At 30.2% G+C, this 26,979-nt stretch overlaps 1 protein-coding gene and 1 pseudogene across 1 annotated transcript; both read left to right on the top strand.

The window, feature by feature from the left end:
* The first annotated feature begins 8,330 nt into the window (after positions 1–8,330).
* Positions 8,331–10,967, top strand: LOC114169418 (replication protein A 70 kDa DNA-binding subunit B-like). The gene is made up of 11 exons (XM_028054560.2): positions 8,331–8,495; positions 8,627–8,894; positions 8,992–9,088; positions 9,176–9,297; positions 9,382–9,466; positions 9,644–9,776; positions 9,856–10,010; positions 10,101–10,221; positions 10,287–10,466; positions 10,567–10,644; positions 10,758–10,967. The coding sequence occupies exons 1-11, from the start codon at positions 8,331–8,333 to the stop codon at positions 10,965–10,967; spliced, it is 1,614 nt and encodes a 537-aa protein (XP_027910361.2).
* A 4,137-nt stretch (positions 10,968–15,104) lies between these two features.
* On the top strand, positions 15,105–19,572 carry LOC114182713 (uncharacterized; annotated as a pseudogene).
* The last annotated feature ends 7,407 nt before the right edge of the window (positions 19,573–26,979 follow it).

The following is a 26,979-nucleotide window of genomic DNA, read 5'->3' on the forward strand; positions in this document are numbered from 1 at the left end:
TCCAATAGAAGTTCCCAACCCTGCACTACTTATCAAAAAACATTGTGCAATATCTGTCGCTTTGGCGCTTGGCGGCAAAAATGGTGCGACCAAGTGGTTCATGCAGTTCTGGGAAAACCCTAGAATTCCCCTTGTACAAGTGAACCCTAAAAATCTCAAACTTCTAATTTCTGTCAATTTTCAACTCAAGACGCTTCAGTCACGTGCTTAAGTTCAAAGTTAATTCATTAAGCTTCCAACACACAAAATTCTATTGCCCTTTCAGACACAATTAGATCCTAAGCCTAAACCCCCAAATTCTTGAACCCTAATATTCATATATAACCATATTCATCAAATTCCTCACACCACACCGTAATTTCACAATTAATCTTTTCCCTTAATCAACCCATAATGAAAAACACATTTTCCACCCATCAGAAACATCCCAGAACACACTAACACGAAAAATCAAGCCAATCTTGCTCGCGTCGCATAGTAGGTGTTCACGCCACAAGCAACATGAATCGACCGTCGTTAGTTCCAATCAGGAACCCAAAAATACAAAGAAATAGCGTGAGTCGCTTGACGGCTTTGAAGCCCTGTCAGGCGGTTTCTAGAAATTCTCCAAAAACTTATCAAAGTCCAGATAAAATACGCACAACATGCAAACATACTTCTCATACCATTCACACTTCAAGTAATTAAACTCAAAACGCAATGAACAACTCCCTTAACCTAGATTCCTTGCTTCCAATTGCAAAACTTATTATCCTTGGTGATAGCAAAAGTCCCACTTCTTGACTCCTTCTACTTTTCCCACGTCAATAGGCTTCCAATTTTCCTCTTAGCTCTATTTTTCAGTGCAATTTACTAGTGTCTATCAAAAGGGTACTTTCTTACCTTAATTCCACTCCTATTTTCACTTTCCAGCCCTTATTTTAATTCCCTTAATTAACAAAATTAAATTACATTAAGGCTAGGTTTAATGATCATTCAATTGCCATTACCATGTGGTTTCCTAGCCCCTTCATCTACTGCTCTAAGGTTGTTTTGATCCCTCTCATTCATGCTAAAAATAATTTAGAAAACATGAATCTATTTAGCGTAAGTCAAGTATGACTATATTATCACTCGTCATGATCAAGCATATTATCAAAATAATAAACAATTAAAATAACACACAAATGGCATACACATGACTCAAACCCAAGTCCCTACATAATAACCTACTACTCTCAACCATGTGAGCTAGTATTATTCTACATTGTAAAGTCTGGCATTAAATGCCATAAAGATTCTTACTACCGGCATTTATTAAATAATTATTTAATTTAATTATTTAAATTTTTCGGGTCTTACAGATGGGGTTTCTAGGTTCTCCACATCTTAGAAAAAAATAAAAAACGTGAAAAAAAAAACTATCTCACGCTAAACAATGTTTAAACCCTCAACTACATAATTACCAGGTATATGCATAACCAACGAGTCATTACATGTTTCATGCTATTTTATGCACATAAACAAATACAAGGACATATCACATGTTCATGCATAATTGAAAAATAAAATAATAATCAAATATCCATCATGTATACTCTAAGCCTTTCGTCTTCTGCAAGTTTGAAACTTCCTAATAAAAAATAGCCATGTGTCACTAGTAGTAGATGAAAAGGCATTTCAGGACAAAACACTACAAAATAATATTGATTCCTAAAAATCTCTTATTAATTAGGTATCTAGTGTCGATCTTGTCCTCAATAGCCAATAATGTGTCAAAATATACAATTGATATTATGCTCGAAAAAATATAAAGTCAGTAATGTGTTAAGAATACATAGTTGATCTTGTGCTCGGAAAAATAGCCAATATGTGTGAAGAATATATAGTCAATCTTGTGCTCGAAAAATAGTCAATAATGTGTCAAAAATATTGAGTCGATCTTGTGATAAATATATTAAAAAATGTTAAATACAACAAGACCTTAAGTTACGAGTAGCATAAACTCGTGCGCTTAATAACTCGATTAACTGGCAAAAAATATTAACTTTCGAGCTTATAAGGACTTTTATACCTACCCGAACGGACCCATATTATGTTAATATTGTCAGACCAAAAATGAACCAATAAGAATAGTGCTCGAGTATAAGATCTAGATTAAATATTAATCTCCCTAAAATAGAAAAAAAGTAATAGTCAAGTATATGTGTGGAATTATAAGATATTATGTGTTATGATCAGAACTCATTCATGATAAACGTAATTCATTTGTCATATCTATTATTATACTTAGGGATGCCAAAAATATTCGTATCTCCAAGTATCCGCGGATAAAACTCGTAATGGGTAGGAAATGGATATTAAAAATGGATACCCGCTACCCGCGAGTATGGGTATTTTTTATACCCACTATCCGCGGGTATGGGTATTTTTGATACCCGCATGTTAACGGGGCGGGTACGGGTATCATAGTATCCGTACCTGTGGATACCCGTACCCGCTAAACTTTAATTCACAAAAAATATCCTTATATATATATATATATATATATATATATATATATATCTAATACTATATACAATTGGGAACTAACAAAAGGCAACATTTTTAATTGAATAATATATCTGATCTACTTTACAATTCAAATTTTTATCTACAAAAGGTAAAATAGCTGATGTGTCACTCTCTCAGCGTTTTCAAGTATTAAAAAAAAATTGGAAAAGAAATTAAAATCGGAAGTTTTTAATTAAAAGTTTTTTCTCTCTCTTCCTCAATCTTCTCAGCTTCCTCCGTCTCAATTCTTTCTCTCTCTTTCTCATTCTCTCTGCGATCGCCTTCTTTCTTCTTTCTCTCTCTTTCTCATTCTCTCTGCGACCGCCTTCTTTCTTCTTTCTCTCTCTTTCTCTATCTCTGTTTCTCCGCATCGATCATGGTTTCATCTTCTTCTTTTCATCGCTTTGTTTTTATCTCGCAAAAAAAAAAGACTATGGAGATGGTTTCTGAGCTGTGTTCTGATAATCTTTTTCTGTTCATCATTATCATATTTTTTTCTTTACAAGCTTCAACTGACGCTTACAAAGACATGCATCTAAGATTTGCCGTTCATCTATCCATTTTTGTTGTGGATATCTTTTTTTTTTTGGTTTGTCAAGCTAACTGGTATTTTTCTTTATGTTTTTTCCAAAGATCTAATGGTTTCTTTTGTTGATCTTATTTTTCAGGTATATAAATGCTTGAAATGAAGAGTACAACCACAAACATCTTTTTTAACCATCAAATAACCGAGTCTGGAGATGCTTTTTATATTTTTCTTACATTTCATCTGTTCATCTTCTTCTGTTCATCATGTTTATTTTGTTTACAGGCTTCAACTGACGCTTCAAAAGATATGCATCTGAGATTTGCGTTCATCTATCCATTTTTGTTGTGGATATCTTTTTTTTTTTGGTTTCTCAAGCTAACTGGTATTTTTCTTTATGTTTTTTACAAAGATCTAATGGTTTCTTTGCTTGATCTTATTTTTCAGTGTGTAAATGCTTGAAATGAAGAGTACAACCACATTCCTCTTTTTTAAGCAGCAAAAAAACGAGTCTGGAGATGCTTTTTCTATTTTTCTTACATTTCATCTGTTCATCTTCTTCTGTTCATCATGTTTGTTTTGTTTACAGGCTTCAACTGACGCTTAAAAAGTCATGAATCTGAGATTTTCCGTTCATCTGTCCATTTATGTTGTGGATCTCTTTTTTTTTGTTTTCTGAAGCTAACTGGTATTTTTCTTTATGTTTTTTACAAAAATCTAATGGTTTCTTTGCTTGATCTTATTTTTCAGTGTGTAAATGCTTGAAATGAAGAGTACAACCACAATCGTCTTTTTTAAGCAGCAAAAAATCGAGTCTGGCGATGCTATTTCTATTTTTCTTACATTTCATCTGTTCATCTTCTTTTGCTCATCATCTTTCTTTTGTTTACAGTCTTCAACTGAAGACTACAAACACATTCATCTGATATTTTCCTTTGATTTTCTTTTTTTTGTGTCGAAACCTTTTTTTTTTTTTGGTTTCTCAGTCGAACTGGTATGCTTCTTTATGTTTTTTACTGAGATATAATGGTTTCTTGGCTTCATCTTATGTTTCAGGTTTTTAAATGCTTCAAATGAAGAGTACAACCACAGACATCTTTTTTAACCAGCAAAAAATCGAGTCTGGCGATGATTTATCTATTTTTCTGAGCTTTCTGCAGTTCATCTTCTTTTGTTCTTCTTTTGTTCTTCTTTTCTAGATATCTTTTTTTTGTTTGCTTTCTGAAGCCAACAGGTATGTTTCTTTATTTTTTGTTCTCAGTTGTATTTGATTTTTGGCTTCATCTTAAGTTTGAGGTCTTTTAATTCTTCAAATGAAGATTACAACCACAAACATCTTTTTTAAACCGCAATAAATCGAGTCTGTAGATGCTTGATATTTTTTTCTGAACTTTCTTCTGTTCATGTTCTTTTGTTCATCATTTTTCTACAGTTTAAATGCTTCAACTGACGAGTACAAACACATGCATCTGAGATTTTTCGTTCATGTTATGGTTCTTTATTTTTTTTTATTAATTGTAATTGATTATTTGCTTCATCTTAACATTCAGTTTTTTAAATTCTTCAGATCAAGAGTACAACCACAAACATCTTATTTTTAACGCAGAATACCGATTCTGGAAATGCTTTATATTTTTTTCTGACCTTTTTTATTTTCATCTTCTTATGTTCATCATTTTTCTTTTGTTTAAAGGTTTGATCTCCAGACTACCAACACATGCATGTCAGCTTTGTTCATGTCGTAATTTGTTATTATTTTTAATTTTTTTCGACTACTTCTTTAAATTTTTCACAACTCTGTGTATTTTGTTCTGATTGCCACTTTCCATTTTTCACGACATTTGAAATATTTTGAGATATTTTAATTTAGGTCAAAAAAACAGTTCACAAATCTTAAATTTGTAATTGTAATTATTTATTTATTTTATTATTTCAACCCTATTATCTTATAAATCGTACTTTTTTTTCACTTTTATATTCACAATTAATTGAAAAAATTATGATGCACGCTTCACCTGTAAGTACGGATCCTACCAAAAGGAATGACTTATCCTTTTCTCTTTCTATATATTTGCAACAGCAATGACTTTTTGTTTTCTCTTTCTATATATTGGCGTCTACATACTGACAAATCTTATTTCTTTTGTGTGACCCATTATCTTCTCTTGAAATTATTCTTCATACCCACTCTTTTCTCAAACAATGGAATCCGTGCACACACCACAAGCCATACTTTCTAGCAAAATGCTTGGCGGTTTCGTGACTATGTTTTTGAAAGACCAGGTTTTTTTTGTGTTCCTTCACATTCCTTTGTATTTTATGTTTGTATTTCTTTATTCTAAACTTCCTTATCTTTGAAGGATTTTGGACATGTCGACCGACTCTTCATAATACGTAATATGAAGGACCTTGGTTCACAGTGGACCATTGTTGATTACTACAGGAATGTTCATAATGTTACGTACAACATGAATATTCACACTCCAATGATCACCCAAGGCTGAAATGATTTAATCTCTTTTTATACAGATGAGTCTGACAAATTGTTTGTCTTCAAATATTTTGGAAATTCGTCTTTCCAACTACACGTCTCTAAACGTGTTTGCGACTCAACATTGAAAGCCAACTTCTTCAACCATCTTTCTATTCGTCGTCCTCTACATACTTCAAACTTAAAGCATTTTGAAGTTCAACTATCAACATACTACTGTCGAGCCAGCCACTTGGTTAGTTTTAATTTTTTTGGATTATTTATTTACATGCATTCTTAATAAGTAAGATATTTATTCCTTTTTGTTGCAGTATTTGAAAAAAGAATTTGCCACTTATTTTAAAATCAGTGGTCTTAGATCTATTGTTCTACACGGACCACGGGGAGAAGTCGAATGTAAATTGATCATAAGACGTAATTCTGTTAAGATTGGAACTGGCTGGAAAAGTTTTTGTAATCTTCATCAACTTTCTGCAGATGATCATCGTGAGGTTTTTTTTGAAGTTGAAAGTCACACAACAGCCAACCATATCAAAGTGTTTTATCCATTAATCTGGTTTTAAGTTATAACATTTTGTATATTGTTTTTGTTAATCTTCTTTTATATATATATATATATATATATATATATATATATATATATATATATATATATATATATATATATATATATATATATATCAATATATAAGAAGATTTTAAGGTGAATTATATTTTGTATGCACTTATAACATATATTAGTCTCTGTGTTTGCTTTTATACATTTACTCTGTATGAAGTTAATTGTTTTTTTTTTATTTTTACGAGTTTTGTAGATTTTTATCAAATAAATACATTAATCACTAATATATTTTTATAAAATAAAACTATTACATTTAAATCAATACTTTAAACAAAATATCAATTATTGTTAATTACAATTATAATTTTAATGATACACGTCATTAAAAGATATTAAATAGTACTCATTATTTATTTGTAGAGAAGACATCAAAATATTTAAATTTTTAATTTATAATATTAATTTAATTTAATATTACAATAAATAATCCTTTTTATTAATTTCAAATCACCCTGTCTATCAGTATTCTCCGCATTAATTACTCCACTGCTCGAGGTAATGATGATTGAACTCCTCGATCATCTGCAACACTCATTCATTATTTCAAATGATTCAGCCGATTAAATTAATTACCATTTCTTTTTCCAAGAGACGTTTAAATATTTGAAACGTTTTTCTCATTATGTTTTTCACTTCTCACGAGAATGATGATTGCAGTGTCTATTGCCGCGTCATACTTATCTCATTCTCCAAACTCTTCCACTGTCTGGTATATATTTGTTTCATTAATATTTTTTGCAGGATGAAAGTAATTAACATTTCAGAGATCATCAAATTTCCACTTATTTTCTCTGCTTCACCTTAATACCACTGCGATAACAAGCCATCCTCTGCCATTTCAAGAAGTTCTTATTCATTACAGAAAGGTATGACTATTAAACCCTTTTATCAACTCTACTTCTCTTCATCTCCTATATTCTCTCGCCATATTTCTTTCTCGCCATATTCTATGCATGTTTTTATAAGCACAATTTTTTATAATCGGTTTTGATCTTCATCTTCGTTTCATTTTTCTAAGCAGACGTTTCTATAAGCAGTGGTTTTTATAATATTTTCTGTTCATCTTTCTCGCCATATTCTATGCATGTTTTTATAAGCAGACTTTTTTATAATCGGTTTTGATCTTCATCTTCGTTTCATTTTTCTAAGCAGACATTTATATAAGCAGTTGTTTTTATAATATTTTATGTTCGTCTTTCTCTGATTTTTGTAAGTAGTCATTTTTATATTCGGTTCTGTTCATCATCTGTCTCTCATTTTTTAAAACAGACGTTCTTATAATCTGTTATTTTCATCATCTTCAACAATTTGTTTTACATTGTTAGAGCGCGTTTAATTTATTTTTCCAAAAACAAACCTATTTTACCAATTTTACAGATGACCACTAAGCAATGCATCCTTGGTGAACAATCCATACTTGGCTCAAAATGGAAGGGTGGATTCTTTACTATTTTCATGGAAGACCAAGTTTTTGTGAACTTGCTTCTTATACATTATTTACCATCATTGTTCTCCGACATCCTTTACTAATTTTTTTTTATATTGGTTTTATTTTGAAGGATTTTGCGTTCGTCAATCGTTTGTTTGTCATTCAATTAGGCAATGAACTGGGTCCACATTACTGTTTCAATTAATTGTTCAGTGCTTAATCCATCACGCCAACAATTTTTTTATTCACTTTCAAGTCATCTGCTTCATGCTTTATTTTCATCAGAATGCTTTTCTCTTAATTTTCCTTTTCTATGAAACCTGTCAATAAATCAATATGAATACTTTATTTCTTCTGACATCAATAGCTGTTATTTGCAGGTTTCACCAATATATATTCGCATGACTTCTGTCAAAACGTTGGTACTCCATGTTTGAAGAGTCCTTATTTGAATATATTCTACTTTTTGCTTTCTTCTACCATTTCAAAAATTGTCATATCCACGTCTTGATTAATCGTTACACTTCTTTTACTCTCCTTTGACTAATAAAAAGTAGATTCTGATAAAGTTATTATTTCAACCTTTTTTTGGTATTTCTTTACTTTAGTTGTATGAATTACAATTTTGTCTTATTAGTTCCTTATTTCTCTATGTAAGTATAAATATGTCTCGAATCTAATCCTGACTTTTTTACTTTTCATTTTTCAATATTGTTGTTGTGAGTTCAACATGTCTCTCTGTGAAGTTCCAAACCAAATCCAGAGCGTAAGCGAAGTAAGTCCCCAGAAGGAAAATTGGAATATTATCGCTAGGGTCATTCGTTCATGGTTTGTTCCTGATTTCACTAAACAGAGGTGTCCTTTTTCCATCGAGTTCGTTATTCAAGACAAAGAGGTTATTATTAATTTTATTCTTTAAATTCTTCCATTACACCTACTTTCCTTTACAAATTTGTATGAATTAAATATTTGTATGCTAAACATATTTATACTTAAATTTATATATGTTCTTTTTATCTGTTTCAGGGTTCTAAAATACATGCTTCAATTAGACGTACTCTAAGTAACAAATTTCAGAATGACATTTCTGAAGGCCATGTTTATGCCATACAAAACTTCAGTGTTGCTCCGAATTCTGGAATATACAGAACAACACACCACCCTTATAAGATAAATTTCCAGTTTGGTACAAAAGTTTCTTTGCTTAATGTTAATTTGGTTCCTGATATTAAACCACAATACACACCTTTGTCCTTATTGACAACCACTGCATTTGATACTGATTATTTAGTTGGTAAGTCAATCTTTTTAGTTCCAATACTATTAATATTTTTATTAATAAACATTTTTTGTTAAAGTATATGATTTAACATTTATGAATTGCATTTTAGATATTTTGGGATTACTGGTCGGAGTGGGGACTGAAAGAGAATTGCAAGTTGATAGAAAGACAACAAAATTAAATTTCATAGCAATAGAAGCTGATGGGTATTCTATATATATATACTATACTAAATTCCTTTTATATTTCTTTTCAAATAACTACATGACATTATATTGAACTTTAATCTTTAGGTATCGAATAGAGTGTACTTTGTTTGGTATTTATGTGGATGAACTGAATGTATTTCTTTCAAGTGGAGAAGTACAAAATGTTGTTGTAAGTATAGAATTTGCGAAAGTCAAAACTTTTCAAGGTAAAATTTTGTTATTACTTTTACAAAGTACTTTGTACTACTTATTCCATGTTACTCTCACATACACTATATTTTTAAATATAGATAAGGTTCAAGTTCAAAATTGTAAGTTCTACACCCGTATTAAGTACAATGTTAACTTCAAGGAAGCATCTGAACTTAAATCAAGGTAATATTCAAATTGTTCTTCAGTTTATTCGAACTTTATAATCCATTTTTGTAACAATATTTTTGTTACTTTGTAATGCAAATTATCCTTCATTTCCTGAACTTGATATTTCAGATGTACATACATTCAATAATATATTTATTGTTTATGAGAACAACTATATTTTATTTTGCACAGAATGTTTGAGAACAATGAATCTCCCTCTCAAGGATTAACGCAACTTTCTCAGTCTTCCAAAAATACTGTCGAAGAGGACTTTTTAACACTTACACCTAGAACCACCATTCAAGGTCTAAAAGATTGTAAAGAGGTTAGAATAGATTTTATTATTATTGTGCAATTTTTCTTATTCACAATAATCTCTTGATTAATGTTTTTTATATTGAAAGGTCACCACTTACATATTGTTTGGAACAATTAAGCATATCTTGGTTGACGATGAGTGGTGGTATACTGCTTGTGTGTGCAACAAAGCTGTTTATCCAGATTTGAAGATGTTCTTTTGTGAGAAGTGTAACAAGCATGTTATAAAAGTCTTTCCAAGGTTAACGAATTGTTTTTTAATATTAATGTCAATTTAAAACAACATTGTATTTACAACTTTTGTTCATTAAATTTATTTTTCAATTTTCAGATATAGGATTAAGATCCGAGTTATTAACTCTTCCGATTCAACCACATTTGTCCTCTTTGATAAGGATGCAACTACCCTTTTCAAAAAAACTTGTGCTGATATGTTAGATACTCATGATAAGGTATACTCTTCAATATATCCACTTATATTGAAATTACACAATGTTTAATTATTTTCTTTTTGTAGATGAATTCCTCTGGAAATTTGCCTAAGCAGTTTGATGAGTTAGTTGATAGAAGTTTGCTTTTTAAAGTGGAAAGTAGGAACGATCAGAATTTTAAACTTGAGCAGTCTTTCAGAGTGAAGAAAATATGTGTTGATGATGATATAATTGAGAAATTCAATGATTCTTCGTTGAAATCTGTGGTAAGATGTAATTTACGATCAAATTTGTTACATTATAATCTCTTTATAATGCAGTTATCTTTTTCTTTTTTATAATCTCATTATTTCTACCTATTTGAAGGATGTTTATGCTGGGAATGGTGAGTTTAGCAGGGAAAAATTGCGTATAGTCAATGAGTCCACCGTTAATATTTCAGAGGTATACAAATTATATAAATGTTTTTTACATGAATTATTTTTTTAATACTTTTAATAATGTTATTAATTTTGAATGTGGATTTACTTTTAATAAATTTACTTTTAATACTGTAGGATTTATTAGTCCGATTTACCAAAGAAACAATTGAGTGTGGATCCCAATCACCTGAACTAATCCAAGATAATCCAACCAACGATGATGCTAACAGTTCACATAAGAGAGAATTTGGAAAGAAGACTGCATCACTTGAATCCATCGAAGAAGACAATGTTCCATTGAAGCTTTTAAAAAGAAATATTAAGAAGGAAAAAGCAGTGATTTGAGATCCACTTTTAGTTATTCTATTTGAAGAAAAAATTTTTTATGCCTTTTATTTTGGGAATGTAATATGTCTATGCATCGTTTTGTCTTTAAATTCATCTAAACTACAACTTCTATGTTAAATTTCATCTTTAATTTCATCTGAACTACAACTTCTATGTTCAATTTCATGATAACAATATTATGCGCTTTTAAGTTACATTATTTAGATTTTAATTTATTTCATACGCTGGTGCACAAGATATTGTTGACATTTTTCAATTTTTGTCAACAAATATGACTACCAGCTACATAAAAACTTACGAAAATTGATTTCATTTTGTAGCATGATGTAATGAAAGTCGTAAATAACATATCTTTTGTCTAAAAAGATTTTTTCTTGAAACTTGTGTGACTCATAAATAAGATATATCTATTTTTTCTACAACATAATTTATATATGTCTATTTTTCATAATATTTACTTTTCATAAATGAGATAAATATGGCAAAGCAATTATCTGTTGACAGATTTTAGGTTCTCACTACAGAATCTGATGCCATATACAATTTTGATTGACTATTTTTTTTGACTTATCTTCTGTTAATTTCTAACTTATTAAACATTGTACGATATAATTGAGATATTTTTATACAATAAGTACGAATGAAATATTATATTTTTACGTATAATATTATATATTACAGAAGTTCATTTTTGGAAATTTGTTATTGGTATATATTACATATATTATATTATTATATTGTGTATCATAATCGAATAATTTAATATATCTTTAATAACGTTATATCTTTTTAATGTTTTATTCTGTTATTATCGTCTTCCCGTTTTCCAATGCCGTAATAATTACATTACTGTTGAAGAAACTATTTGTAATCGTCCCGTCTTTTCATTTGTCATTTGTCTTCTATAAATAAATATTCATCTCCATTCTACCATGAAGATTAAACTTCAAGATCAGTTCAATCATATTCTACATTCTTCCAACTTTTACTCTACTGTCTCTCTTAAAGTCGAAGCAAATGGAAAACAACTTCAATGAAGATGACGTTATTAATAGAATGAGTAGGTACCAGTTCTCTATTATTCACCTTCAGAACGAGGTAAGTTCATTGTCAAATTTTTCAGACATATTTTCTTTTACAAGATTTCTTCTACTCTTTCTATTTGTGTGACGGATTTCTTCTTCTCTTTTACAATATCCTGATTTTAACCTTAACTAATCCATATTTTTCTTTAAAAAATTCTGTCTTTCGAGGTTGTTGGTTTTGTGGATCGTGCGTTCGCCATTCTTTATGATGACGATCTTGAACGTCAATGGACTTTAAGAGATGAAGAAGGCAATAGACATGTGGTTACTTATAACTAGAATTTACAAAAACCAATGCTAATTGGAGGATGGACTGAATTAAGGCACATATATGAACTTCACGATTTCCACACTATTTATTTTGGATATGTGGGTGATTCTTGCTTCCACATCACTATTTTTCCCAGTAAATGCAAACCTTTGTCTATTGCACGTTTTCTTAAAAGAATTGAGGCAGATCAACCCCTTTTCAATGGACCAAAGTTGCATTTCTTCATATTTCTGAATCCAAATCAATGCAATGCTAGCCATTTGGTGAGATTCATTTCATATTTTTTACTAAATGGATGTTTCTTTCATATTTTGATTTATGTTTCCAAATTAGTTTAAAAATTCAATCCGTATACTAATTTCATTAATACTTTATGTATGTTTTAGGATTTGCCAGCTGATTTTCGCAATTATCTTCGTCAAGGAAGATTTAAATACATTTTTCTTTATGGACCGCGTAAAACAGTGAAGTGCAAACTACTGTTGAGAAATCATCCTAAGAAGTCTAGCAAAATTGGAAGTGGCTGGAAGGAATTTTGTACTGCTCATGGATTTCATCAAACTATTGACTTGGTGTTTGAAGTGCACCACATGAAAAGCCATCAGAATGTCAAAGTGCTAACATATTGTAATTTTTAATTTACAGTTAGTATAAATAGTTTCTTTTTTATTTCTGCCACTTTTGTAGTTTTCAACCTAGAAGTTTTTTTATTTACAGCAATGCATATGTATAGTTCTCTATTCTATATATATGATGCAATTGAAAGATATATAGTTGGACGAATAATGAAAAGTTCTCTATTCTATAATCATATGTATGGATGTATGTTGCTTTAGTATGTGCATACACTGACTGTATGTTATCATTTAGACACATAATGAGGTTAAGATTGCAGATACTTCCTATGAAACAGTCCTCTTTGTTGTACTATATATAGTAGTGCATAAAAAAGACGTCTGATTGTACCTACATAAAAAGCAAATGTTTTGTTAGTTGCAAGAACAAATCAACTCTGAAATAAGTTATATATATATATATATATATATATATATATGAATGATTCTGATATATTAACACTCAGCACTGCATGCTCTTTCTATTTTTAATGTTTGTCTTCTGAAACAACTGCTTCCTATTATAATTACATATATTTCTGTTTCCACAATTGTGATTAGAGGTACAAGCTACACAAGAAAGTTTAACAAAGACATTCACCAATATAGTAATAAAACAGTAAACACTTTTCCATCCATTGAGTCAACTTACCTTTATTTTTGTTTCTTCCATTGTAACCTTTGAAACTATTCCATAACATTTATGTACTGTAATGGAGCATAACGATTGTAAAAATGCAAGGCTAAGAAGGAAACTGGTGCTACAACAAAGGTTCAATGCAAGAAGTAATCAACATTCATGTAAGTCATTAACATCTTACTTAAACCATTTATCTTTTCTAATTCTTCATCAATAATTTATTTAAAAATTATGCATTTGTATGTTTGTATGTTTTTTTATGTTGTAGATGACAAAGAAGAGAATGCAAGAAAGAAAACTAAATTTGCAAACCATTCTTCTCAAAGTAAACAAATCTCAGGATTTCTTTATATATATATATATATATATATATATATATATATATATATATATATATATATATATTTGTAACTGTATGTTTTGGATTGTAACTTGACAACACAGATGTATACTCAAACATCTTTGTTGTTTTAATCACAGATAAACCAACTGTATCTCAAAGATCATTTCAGAAAAATATAGACAGGAATCCATTACAACAGTTGGATATTAGTAAGTTTTTTTTTTCTAAGATATATCTTTACAGATTGTTGTTAAATGAATCAATGAAGTCTTTTTGTATATTTCTTTAATAACAATGCTTCTACAATAATCCTTTTCCAAATGTTGACAACAACAACAACAACCTTCACAATATGAATTCAATATTTCACAGACAAATTGGTCAGTTCTGAAGTTCTTCCAATAATTAATTTTAACATTGTTTATGAATAATATTAATTTCTTCTCACTTTAAACTAACCTTCGTTTCAATGCAGTAACTGTCAACAAATTTTCAAGTTTTTCAAGTACTTTAGTTGAACAACAAATCACTTCACAATCTATAACTTCTACTTTAACTTACCATAGTCCTTTCGGTATATTTCTACATTATTCTTAATTTCTTATATACCTATTTAAATGACAATTTTAAAATTTATATCAATGTTTTTGAATGACTCCAGCTTTTAACAATAACAGTCAGAGAAATTATGGACAAAATAATTACAATTCCAGTGCAGGTAAGTACATTTGGATTCATACTCACAATGCCAATGCAGGTATGACAATTGTTTTCTATTGTTTTTCATAGGTGGGAGATCAAAGGTTCTAAATGAGTCGCATTCTGTTTCTAGGAATAAAGTTGTCAAATATCCTTTTCAAGTCATACAATCACTTCAAAACAGATTCAATCTTGATGATGAAACAAGAAGACAACATAATTATTCAGACACAACAAATGATGATTCAGCAACGATAAGAGATGATGGTAATTCAGATATTAAACTTATTGATGTTAATATAAATTCCTTTCAAATCATTAATTAGTTTTCATCTTACTAATATTGAAGAACATACTACAAGTACTACAACTACAAACGAATTGTATTGCAAAGGAGAGTTACAAGGTACATAATGTCCAACACAATTGTATATAACTGCAGATTAAAATATACACATTTTCATGCTAATGTTTTGTAATGATGTTCAGAACTGCTCAATATTGGAGAACCTTGCTTGGAATGCCAATACTGTAAAGCTCAACTTTTGTATGAAGAAAGAGCAGAAAAGTGTAACACCTCAAAGGGAGTTGAATTCTCATTGTGTTGTCAAAAGGGAAAAGTCCAAATTCCACTATTAAAAAGACCACCTAATCTTCTTGAAGGTTTGTTAAATGGTGAAGATTAGAGAAAAAAAATCATTTCTACAAAACATAAGAGTATACAATAGCATGTTTTCATTTACTTCAATTGGTGGTAAGATTGATAATTCAATGAACAATGGTTCTGCTCCACCACAATTTATTCTGAATGGACAGAACTATCACCGTATTGGCAGTTTATTGCCAGAGCATGGATCAAAGCCAAAGTTTGCACAGCTGTACATATATGATACCGAAAATGAAATGACTAACAGAGTCAAGCATTTCAGGTCAGTGAATATATTAAATAATTTCATTATATGAAATATTTAAATACATGTGTTGACATGTATTCTCTTTATTATTTTTTAGTTCAAACACCAAGGAATCTGTTATAGATGAATCATTGGTTGCTGATTTGATTCAAATGATTGACAATCACAATGTTCTTGCGAAATCTTTTAGAAGAGTAAGAGATTTGTCACTGGAACATATGGAATCAGATTTCACGCTAAGACTATTTAGAGGCAGAAACAAAGACCCTAGAGTCTACAATACACCTTCATGTGATGAAATAGTTGCACTTATAGTTGGTGATTTTGGCAATATGGATGTAGGCAGAGATATAGTGGTCAAAAAATGTTCTGGTGAATTAACCAAACTGCACGAAACTCACGCAGCTTTCATTCCACTGCAATATCCTCTCATGTTTCCATATGGAGAAGATGGTTATCAAGAGGATATCCCAATAAGAGAATCTCATTCAAAAACAAAATCCAGGGTAAGAGTTAGAATTTCTTTGCGAGAATTTATTGCCTTTAGAATACAACAAAGAGCTGTAGAAGCAGGAAATATTGTGAATGCATGCAGATTGTTCCAACAGTTTCTGGTCGATTGCTATACAATGGTTGAAGCCCAAAGGTTGTCGTTCATCAAAGCTAATCAAAAGTTAATTCGCTGTGATATTCTTAATGGATTACAAGAAGCTGCTAATAGAGGAGAGACAGATCCTTCTTTAATTGGAAGACGTATTGTCAAGATACATGTTCAACAATTGTCAAGATGCTATGGCAATTTGTAAAAAATTTGGATATCCGGATTTGTTCATTACTATAACATGCAATGTCAATTGGAGTGAAATAAAAGAATTTGTCTTAGCAAAAGGCTTATCAGCTTCGGATAGACCTGATATTGTATGTAGAGTGTTCAAAATGAAGCTGGATGAAATGATGACAGATTTTAAGAAAAAGGACTTCTTTGGAAAAAGCACAGCAGGTATGTTATATATGAAGTAATATACATTATATAAATTTTTATTAAATTAGATTCTGACAACTATATTTATTTTTTATTTATATATGCAGGAATGTACATAGTAGAATTCCAAAAATGAGGTTTACCTCATGCACATATACTTTTATGGTTAGATGGAGAAAGCAAGTTGAAGAATTCAACTGATATTGATAAAGTAATATCAGCTGAATTGCCAAATGCTGATTTGTACCCCAAATTGGAAAAAGTTGTCTCAAGTTACATGATTCATGGACCATGCAGACCTGCAAGACATAATTCACCTTGCATGAAGGAAGGAAGATGTTCTAAATTTTATCCAAAAAAATTCACATCTTCGACTTCAATTGATGAAGAAGGATATCCATGCTATAGAAGACTTGATAATGGTAGATTTGTTGAGAAGAATGGAATTAAGCTGGACAATAGAAGTGTTGTTCCTTACAATCCACCACTTCTAATGAGGTATCAAGCACACGTTAATACAGAGTATTGCAACAAGACCAATTCAATAAAATATTTGTTCAAATATGTGAACAAAGGTCCCGACAGAGCTACTCTTAAAATAAGCAACAACTCTGCACAGTCTGAAAAATCAACCATTATTGATGAGATCAAAAGGTATTACGATTGTAGGTATCTATCACCATGTGAAGCTGCTTGGAGAATATTTTCTTTTGACATCCATCACAGATGGCCTCCTGTTCAGAGATTGACCTTTCATCTTCCTGGCCAACAATCAGCTTTGTTTAAAGATGATAATGATATTAATGTGGTCTTCAACAGATACGAAAATGCTAACACAATGTTTCTAGCTTGGTTTGAGGCTAACAAAGTTTATGAGGAAGGAAAACAATTGACTTATTCAGAATTTCCAAGCAAATTTGTGTGGTTTGCCAAAGAAAAAGAATGGAAACCAAGGAAGAAAAGCTACAACATTGGTAGACTTACTTATATTCCTCTTGGTTCTGGAGAACTTTATTATTTGAGGATATTACTGACCATTCAAAAAGGTTGTATTGATTATCAAAGCATTAAGATAATTGATGGAAAGTATTATGAAACATACCAAGAAGCTTGCTATGTTTTGGGATTGTTGGCTGACGACAAAGAATATATTGATGCAATCAAAGAAGCAAGTGAATTTGCTTCTGGGTATTAACTTAGAAGATTATTTGTTACTTTGTTGTCGATGAATACAATTTCTAAACCAGATATAGTTTGGAATTCTACTTGGAGTATCTTATGTGATGGAATTTTGTACCAAAAAAGGAAGGAGATGAACTTACCAGGTATTTCATATTTTTTTTTTTAATTTGCTATACATATATATTTTAATTTTATTATTTACTTATTGCAGGTCTTCAAATTTAGATTGCTGAATTACAAAAACTATGTCTGCTGGAAATAGAGGAAATGCTAATGTCAAATGGTAGAAGTTTGAAAGATTATCCTTCATTACCTCAACTTGATCTTTCAGATGTACATACATTCAATAATAGATTTATTGTTGATGAGCTGCAATATAATAAACAAGACATGGCGAAAGAACATGACAGTTTGTTTAAAGCACTGAATGATGAACAAATTCATGTATATCAGGATATCATGACAGCAGTTCTTTCAAAGAAAGGAGGATTCTTTTTCTTATATGGCTATGGTGGTACATGTAAGACTTTTATGTGGAAGACATTGTCGGCTGGTCTAAGAAGCAAGGGCATGATTGTTTTGAACGTAGCATCAAGTGGAATTGCTTCTTTATTACTTCCTGGTGGAAAAACAGCACACTCTACCTTTTGCATCCTACTGTTAATTAATGATGAATCAACTTGCAACATAGCACAAGGTAGTCTAAGGGCAAAACTTCTTATGGCAACCAGTTTGATTATCTGGGATGAAGCACCAATGATGAATAGAATGTGCTTTGAGGCATTTGATAGAACACTAAGAGATATTATGCGAAATGTTGATGATGCCAATAAAGACAAACCATTTGGTGGCAAAGCAATTGTCTTGGGAGGTGACTTTAGACAAATTCTACCAGTTATCAAAAAAGGATCTAGGTTTGATATCATAAAATCATCAATCAACTATTCAGAGTTATGGAATTGTTGTAAAGTGCTAAAGTTATCCAAGAACATGAGATTAAGTACTACATTAAATACTGAAACAACCAATGATATTCAAGAATTTGCTGATTGGATATTGAAGATTGGAGACGAGAAAATGGATCTAAATGAGAATGGTGAGTGCATGGTTGAAATTCCAGAACAAATCTTGATTACAAACACAGATTTACCTTTATTGGCATTGGTTGAATTTGTCTATCCTCAATTTGTGTTTAACATGTTGAATCCTAATTATTTTGATGATGGAGCAATTTTGTGCCTAACAAATGATTCTGTAGAGCAAGTAAATGATTTCATGTTGTCTTTAATTGGTGGTGAAGAGGTGACTTATTTAAGTTCAGATACACCTTGCCAATCTGATGAACAAGATGAAGTGTAATCTGAATGGTTTACATCTGAATTTTTAAATGATATCAAATGTTCAGGGATACCAAATCATAAACTGAAGTTGAAAACAGGTGTTCCAATTATGCTCTTGAGAAACATTGATCAAGCGAAAGGTCTATGTAATGGCACAAGATTGCAAGTCAACCATTTAGGCAAGAATGTAATATGTGCAACTATAATTATTGGAAAAAACATTGGTGACATGATTTTTATACCAAGAATGGATTTAGTGCCATCTGATTCAGGGTTGCCTTTCAAATTTCAAAGAAGACAGTTTCCGATATCTTTATGCTTTGCAATGACGATTAACAAAAGTCAAGGACAAACACTTTCTAAAGTCGGCCTTTATCTTCCACAACCTGTATTCACACATGGCCAACTATATGTTGCTATTTCTAGAGTCAAAACCAAAACAGGATTGAAAATACTTATATTGGATGAAGATGGAAAGGTAACAAACACAACTAAAAGCGTTGTGTACAAAGAAATTTTTGAAACTCTTTGAAAAGAAATCAATTATAGGTATGTCATTTCTATTTTTTTTTCATTTCAAAACTGTTATAAATATATATCAATTGATTTATGTTATTTTCTGCTATGTAGGAATATCATGGTACAGAAAAAGTTGAACAAAGAAGTCATTGTGTACAAAAGGAAATTATGTACAAAACGAATTTATGAACTTCAATACCAAAGGATACATTCTAGGTATGTAATTTTTTACTTTTTTTATTCTTATATTAACAAAGTAGTGTATTAGTCATATTTTTGTTGTTTATGGTTGACGATAATATTCAATTAAATCAAATATTAACTTGACATACCACTTTAATTACATTCTAAATTGATCTATTCTATTGATACACTTCAACATCTTTTTAAAACATTAGATTCTCATCATATAGATTATTAAATATCCGAAAACCCATTGCTATTACCACAATTATTACATCTAAAAAAAACCCGTGCGTTGCACGGGTAGAAGGACTAGTATATATATATATATATATATATATATATATATATATATATATATATATATATATATATATATATATATATAAATATTAGTAAAAAACATTCTTATCTAATATTTTATAAGCTGCACATCTTATCTTCTTTTGTCTTCATTCTTCCAGCTTCAAGTATTGGTACGTTGTCTTCTTGCAAATACACCCCTTGACATTCTTCTCTTTCCCTTCTTTGAAATTGGGCATATACACCAAACCCTATATAGACAGTGACGTTTATGGTATGCTTGTTGTTAAATGATGGAATCAAAATAAGAATACTTGACATGTGGTAGTTGGGGTTTATTATTTGATTATTTTTCAGGAATCAATTGGAGAAAGTGAGTTTGTTGATCAAACACTAATTAAAGAATTTCCATTATATTAAACATTATTTTATATTTATTTTTATAATTATTTGGACTTGTATGGACTTGAGTTTGTTTGAACTTTATTTAAAATTTATGACAATGATGTATTTTATTTTATTTTATTTCAATTTATGATTAAATATTTATTTTGTAAATAATTTTGTAAATACCCGCGGGTACCCGTGGATACCCGCTGATATGAAAAAAAATAGACGGGTACCCGCATAACAGATACTCGACAGATATGGGTACGGGTACGGGGCGAATATTTTTTCAGCAAGTAGGGTACAGGGGAGCTACTACCCGTACCTTACCCACCCCATTGGCATCCCTAATTATACTCTATATCTTAACAAGCTTAAAAGGCTTTTAAAAATATATATATATAAATATATATATATATATATATATATATATATATATATATTGGATAATCACTCTTTATTTAAATACTTGCTAAAAATATATATTTTACTAACTTGGTTAAAATCCTTGCAGGTAGACTTCCCATCTTGTATTGATTTGGAGTTTGAACACATCCAGGTCGGTCCTTCTTAAAAATAATTACTTTTCCATAATTTATAAAATAAATTATATGTCAAAAAATTAATTATGTTCTCTATTTTCTTTTCGTATTTGGAAAATCAAGCTAGAATCTTGAGAAACTGAATTACTGATCTAATTTTTGCACTAATGTTGACAAAAGAGGTCAGAATTTAGCTTTACTAAACACCGAATTCTGAACAACTCCATTAAAACATGCCACTACTTTAGTACAATTTTGAAAACATTTTGTATTTTTAGATTTTCAAAGTCTTATTTTGGAAAAAATTATCAAAATCACATTCTAAAAGAGATACCTTTTATTTATATATGATAGTTTTATAACAAGTTTTGTCCACATCCAAATTCTGGGGCGGTGGAATGATATGCAAAGGAAATCGCAATAACCCAATCATTTCACACTTGAGATTTTGGTACTCACATAAGTAATATTTAACAATTTGAAACGTGAGTATGTAAGTTTATGGTGGAGAGGGGTGACCCATGCATCTTTTTTCATCGGTGATCTTGGAAAGAGGTTTGAAACTACGACTCACACATTGACTAGTACTTCAAAGGTTTCAGAAAGCACGTGATGGCACAAATATCTCATTGGCGTGTTCTAATGATATGTACAAATACATTGAATATTCTTTTTTTTTCATTCACATGCATAGGACCCGCAAGCATTTAGGGAAAATGTGGAAGGCAATGCTATAAGGAGAAGGTAAGCAATTGTGGCAGCTTTAAATGGGAAAAACGAATAATTGCTTGTCATAAAGGAGTGGGCTATTTGTGATGGATTCCTTGTACTGGAGTTGTCCCATTGTATCTTTTATATCGTTTTATTTTTTTTCTTCTCTCCGGTTTTTTTGTTTTTTAATGAGTTTTAGGAGAGATTATATAAATATGATTTAAGTTTAATTTAAATAACAAATTGATATAATTTTTAATTCAAAATTTTAAAATAATAAATTTATAGGTCTTTTTTCTTATACTATATTTATTTTTAGGATTAAATATATTTTTGTGAAAATTGAAATTATTTCATCTTCCGAATTTTGGATTAATTTAGTTTTTTATCTTTAAAAAATGTACGTAGATTTAATTCTTTTAACCAAGTTTTGTTAAGTTTATTTGATATTTCAAATATATTTATCAGCTAACATTGAAACATAAATGTATCAAATAGTGTAAATAACTTAAATAATATCATGAAATGTGCCTGAAACATCAAATAAACTTAACAAAATTATGTTAAGAGGACTAAATCCACATATTTCTAAGTGTAGGAACTAATTTGAGTCAAAATTTTGAAAAGGGACTAATTCAAATTTTTATTCAAAATTAAGCGACCTAAAACATATTTAATCATTAATTTTATTACTTTCATAGAATATAAAACTTAAACTCATATTTGAATTATTCTCAATAATCTTCTTTTATCTTTCATATTGTTAGAATAAATATTCTTTGATCTCTTATTTTTTATGAGTGAAATTTATTTTTCAGTCTTAAAATATTTTATTTTTTTTATTTGAATTTGAATTTGCCTTCTATGATTAATCGATTAGCATATACATAAAATAATATTTTAATGTTTTGTATATGTTTACATAAAAGTCATTATTTATTAGCATGTTTAAAAATACACTTATTAGATCTTAACAGTCATATTATAATCATATTATGATGAATGTCAACACATCAATGTCGTAACATCAATAATTTAAATCAATGATTTCAATTGAATTACAGTTGATCCAATTAAACAAATTTTAATTAAAATGGTAAATGTTCCTGCAGAGAACAAACAAGATAAGTTAGGCACAAGCGTCACCTTACCATGTAGTCCGTTATCTCCTTAGTTGGCCTCTTCTCGGTTGGTACATGTCGGTTTGGACCCAGGAGGGGTTACCTGCAGAAGGGACTCCGAAGCTCAAGTGAGTCAAAACTCTCAAAAAGTCAAATCAGTGATTAATGAATGTGTACCTTTAATTATTGGGGTGCACGTGTATTTATAGAGCATTAATTATGTCTGGTTATGCCATGGGCCAGGCCCTGGCTTGGGCTTTAGTTTGGGTTGTAAGTGGGCCTGGGCCCTAGCCCAGGCCCTTAGGACCTATTGAACACGAGGGGCTTCAATTTTACTAAGTATATTGGAGTAGTCGGCCTAGGCCGACTACTTTCCCCGACGGTTTATTTTATCGGTTTAATCTGGTAAGGCTTAGACCAACTCGGCCTAGGGTGACTACTTGACCACCTTGGCATATATGTATCGTTTACTTATTTGGTCGAGTTTGGCTAGGTGTGGTACACCAGTCTCCCAGTCTTGGTCGATATGAGTTGTCGGTAGGGATGGCAACGGGGCGGGGCGGGTACGGGTATCATGATCCCATCCCCATCCCCATAATAAAAATTCATCCCCATCCCCATCCCCAAACCCAACGGGTATACAACTTTTGACCCATCCCCATCCCCACCGGGTAACGGGTATTTTCTTATACCCATACCCATACCCATTTTTTTATTGTTCCATATATCAATTAAATATTTTTTATAAAAAAAAATTTAAAAATCATACCAACGGAATCATGATACTATCAAAATATTCAATATTAAAATAACATACTCTTTTTGATTTTCATGATGTCAAATATTAAGAAAAATATTATAATAGTATAAATCTCAAATTAAAGTATCAAATAACAACTAAATAAAATTCAAATAATTATATAAAAGCTAAAAAATTACACATTACTAAAATTTTATAATAACCAAAATATTTATTAATTTTACAAATGATCAGTGGTTTCATTTGCATTCGATCCACCTACACATAGAAAAAAAATGAAAAATTAGATATGATATAATAATTGAAATTGAAAATTTTAATTACTAGAATATAATGTACCTTCTTCATCAGATTCATTTTCACTCATGAGAACATCTTTTCCTTTTAATTTTTTAACACCTACAAACACCAAATGTAGAATATTAGATGAGAATTCACAAAAAATACTAACAAAAAATATTAATAAATTTGAGTAACTTACCTAGATGGTTTGAGTTCCATATCCAACTTCTTGTACACATCAAAGCCTCTATAGTAATATGATGATGTCGACTACGGTGAGAAGTTAATATTTGACCACCAGTACTAAAAGCAGATTCAGAAGCTACAGTTGTTATTGGAATAGCTAAAACATCCCTTGCAATTGCTTGAAGGGTTGGAAACTTTAACCCATTTGTTTTCCACCATGATAGGATATCAAATTCTTGTGTAACCGGCAAATTATCTTCTTCCAAGTAATAATCCAACTCTGTTTTCATAACTGTAGTTCTAGATTTTTTCTTTTTTGCCATAAACTCTAAAAATTCATTCGCATCATTATCAACATCCTTTCCCAACTCCAATGATGTAGCTCTATAAGAAGAAGTTTCATTCTTTTTTGATTGATATTCCAAAACCAAATCATAGCACATTTGACGAATCCTACTAAGTTTCAGATCAAAATCATTACCATACAATTTATAAAAATAATATTCTAACATGTCCATCTTGTACCTTGGATCTAAAACTGAAGCAATTGCCAATATATCATGAATAACACTCCAGTAACTTTCAAATTTCTTTAACATTTGTATTGCCATATTTTGAATGGTTATCTCAGGAGATTTAACCCAATCATTTATTGCAATCTTGATCTCACAAATCTTTGGGAAAAAGATGTTGGCAGTTGGGTATTTGGAGCCAGAAATGATTTCTGTGATGTCATTAAATAATTTTAGCCTTCGACAAACATCCTTTGCAAATTCCCACTGCATATCAGTTGGCAAAGAAGTGTATTGAGCTTCACGTTGCTTTAACCTAAAAAACACATCCTTATAACATATGGCAATATCAAGCATCTTGTAAGTAGAATTCCATCTAGTTGGGCAATCCAAACTTAACTTTTTAGTGAAAGAAATTCGCAATTGTCTAGCTGTTTCCTCAAATTTTTCCATTCTTTTAGGAGTTGCTGTCCAATATGCTACACTTTCTCGAATTTTTTCCACCCCTTCTTTTAGGACGGCTAACCCTTCTTTCACAATCAAATTAAGGATATGTGCTGAACAACGCATATGAAGCAAAGACCCTTTCTTAATGAGTGTGTCCAACTTCAACTTATCCTTAATTTTTTCAATCATGCTATCATTTGTGTTGCAGTTGTCTAAAGTGATAGTAGACAATTTTGTATCAATATTCCAATCGAACAAACAATCAACTAATACATTGCAAAGTCGATCAGCTGTGTGAGGTGCGGGAACATAAATGAACCTATAAATTAAGCAATATTTTGTAAGACATATAATCTTTCTAGAGGTGCATAAAAAAAATTACTAGAAAATTTATAAATTAAAAAAGGTGTACCTCAAAATTATATTTTGCAATGTCCAATTGTCATCAATATAGTGAGCTGTGATAGACATATACCCTTTCTTTTGATTGCTTGCAGTCCACATATCTGATGTAATTGCTATTCTTCCTTTATTTGTATCTATCAACTTCATAACAACTTGTTTTTCATGTTCATAGATGCCGAGTATCTCTTTCTTTATCGTATTTCGTGAAGGAAGTTGAAATAATGGTTGAATTGTTGTCACGAATCTAATAAAACCAATATGGTCCACTATTGACAATGGATATTCATGCAATATAATCATTGTTGCAAGTTCCCTCTTGGCATTTTCTTCATTATAAGCTCCACAAGCCAATTCCTTTTTGCCACTTGAAATCTTAGAAAAAAGTGTTTTTTGTCCCCCTTTTCCTTTTGCTAAAGCCTTCTTTTGAATACATATGTTTGTATGATGGTGCAAGTGCTTTGTTCCATTCTTTGTTTCTCCACCAAGCAGTTTCTTGCAATAGTTACATTTAGCTTTGTATTTTCCATCAACTTTTATCTTTTCAAAGTGTTCCCACACAACACTTTTCAATTTCCCTTTCTCAGGCTCTACTTGTGTTGTTGAATGTATTTCATCATGAACTTCTGAAGGTGTTTGCGTAGATGGATTCAATGGAGATTGACTGTCATTATTGGAACTTTGAAAGGGAGTTGGTTGTTGTGAACACTGTGGTGGACTTGGTACCTGCAAATCTTGATCTCCTGTGCTCATTTTCTCTAGAAACTAACATACGTAACAAAAAAAAATCAAACAAAGTAAAAAGGTTAATTTCTTTTTTAACAAAATATAAAAGGAAAACCAATAATCAAGTTTAAAAATATTTCAAATATTTTTTATACTATTAAAAATTTATATTATACCACTTAAACGAAATAGCACAAATAACAAAATTAAATTAATAATAATTCAAATTTAAACATAGATTCTTCATCTTTTGATCTTGAATTAAATTAAGGATTTATGCAATTGAGCACTTAAAATTGAGAATTAAACATTATCATGAAACAAAAAATAAATAATAAATAAAATTATCATAAAGGAGTAAAGATAATTAAATGTGTGACCCAAATTTGAGAATATCCATTTGAACATAACATAACGGAAAAAAAAATGTATAATTAAGATTATGATAAAAGGAAAAGTACCTTGAAGATCTGCTTAAACCTTAAAGAACAAGCCAAACAATTAAAAGAGAGTAAAAAAGTGTATAACCAAAGTAACAAAAAGAAGAGCTACAAAATAAGAGTCAAACATTTTCATGAAAATAAATAAATAAATAAAGATAATCAAATGTGTAACCTAAAAATTATTTCATAGAATGAAATTGAGGAACACCTATTTGAACATAACCATGTACAGAGAGTAAAAATTATGTAATAAGAAGAAGAAAAATTACCTTCAAAATTAAATCTTGAAAAACAAACCAGACAATTAAGAGAGTAAACAAAGTGTATAACAAAAAACAAAGAGAATGAGAAATATGTTATATATATATATATATATATATATATATATATATATATATATATATATATATATATA

This window comes from Vigna unguiculata, chromosome 11 (genome assembly GCF_037176805.1).
Source record: "Vigna unguiculata cultivar grain cowpea cultivar isolate G323 ecotype 2 chromosome 11, ASM3717680v1, whole genome shotgun sequence".
In the NCBI taxonomy this organism is placed as follows: domain Eukaryota; kingdom Viridiplantae; phylum Streptophyta; class Magnoliopsida; order Fabales; family Fabaceae; genus Vigna; species Vigna unguiculata.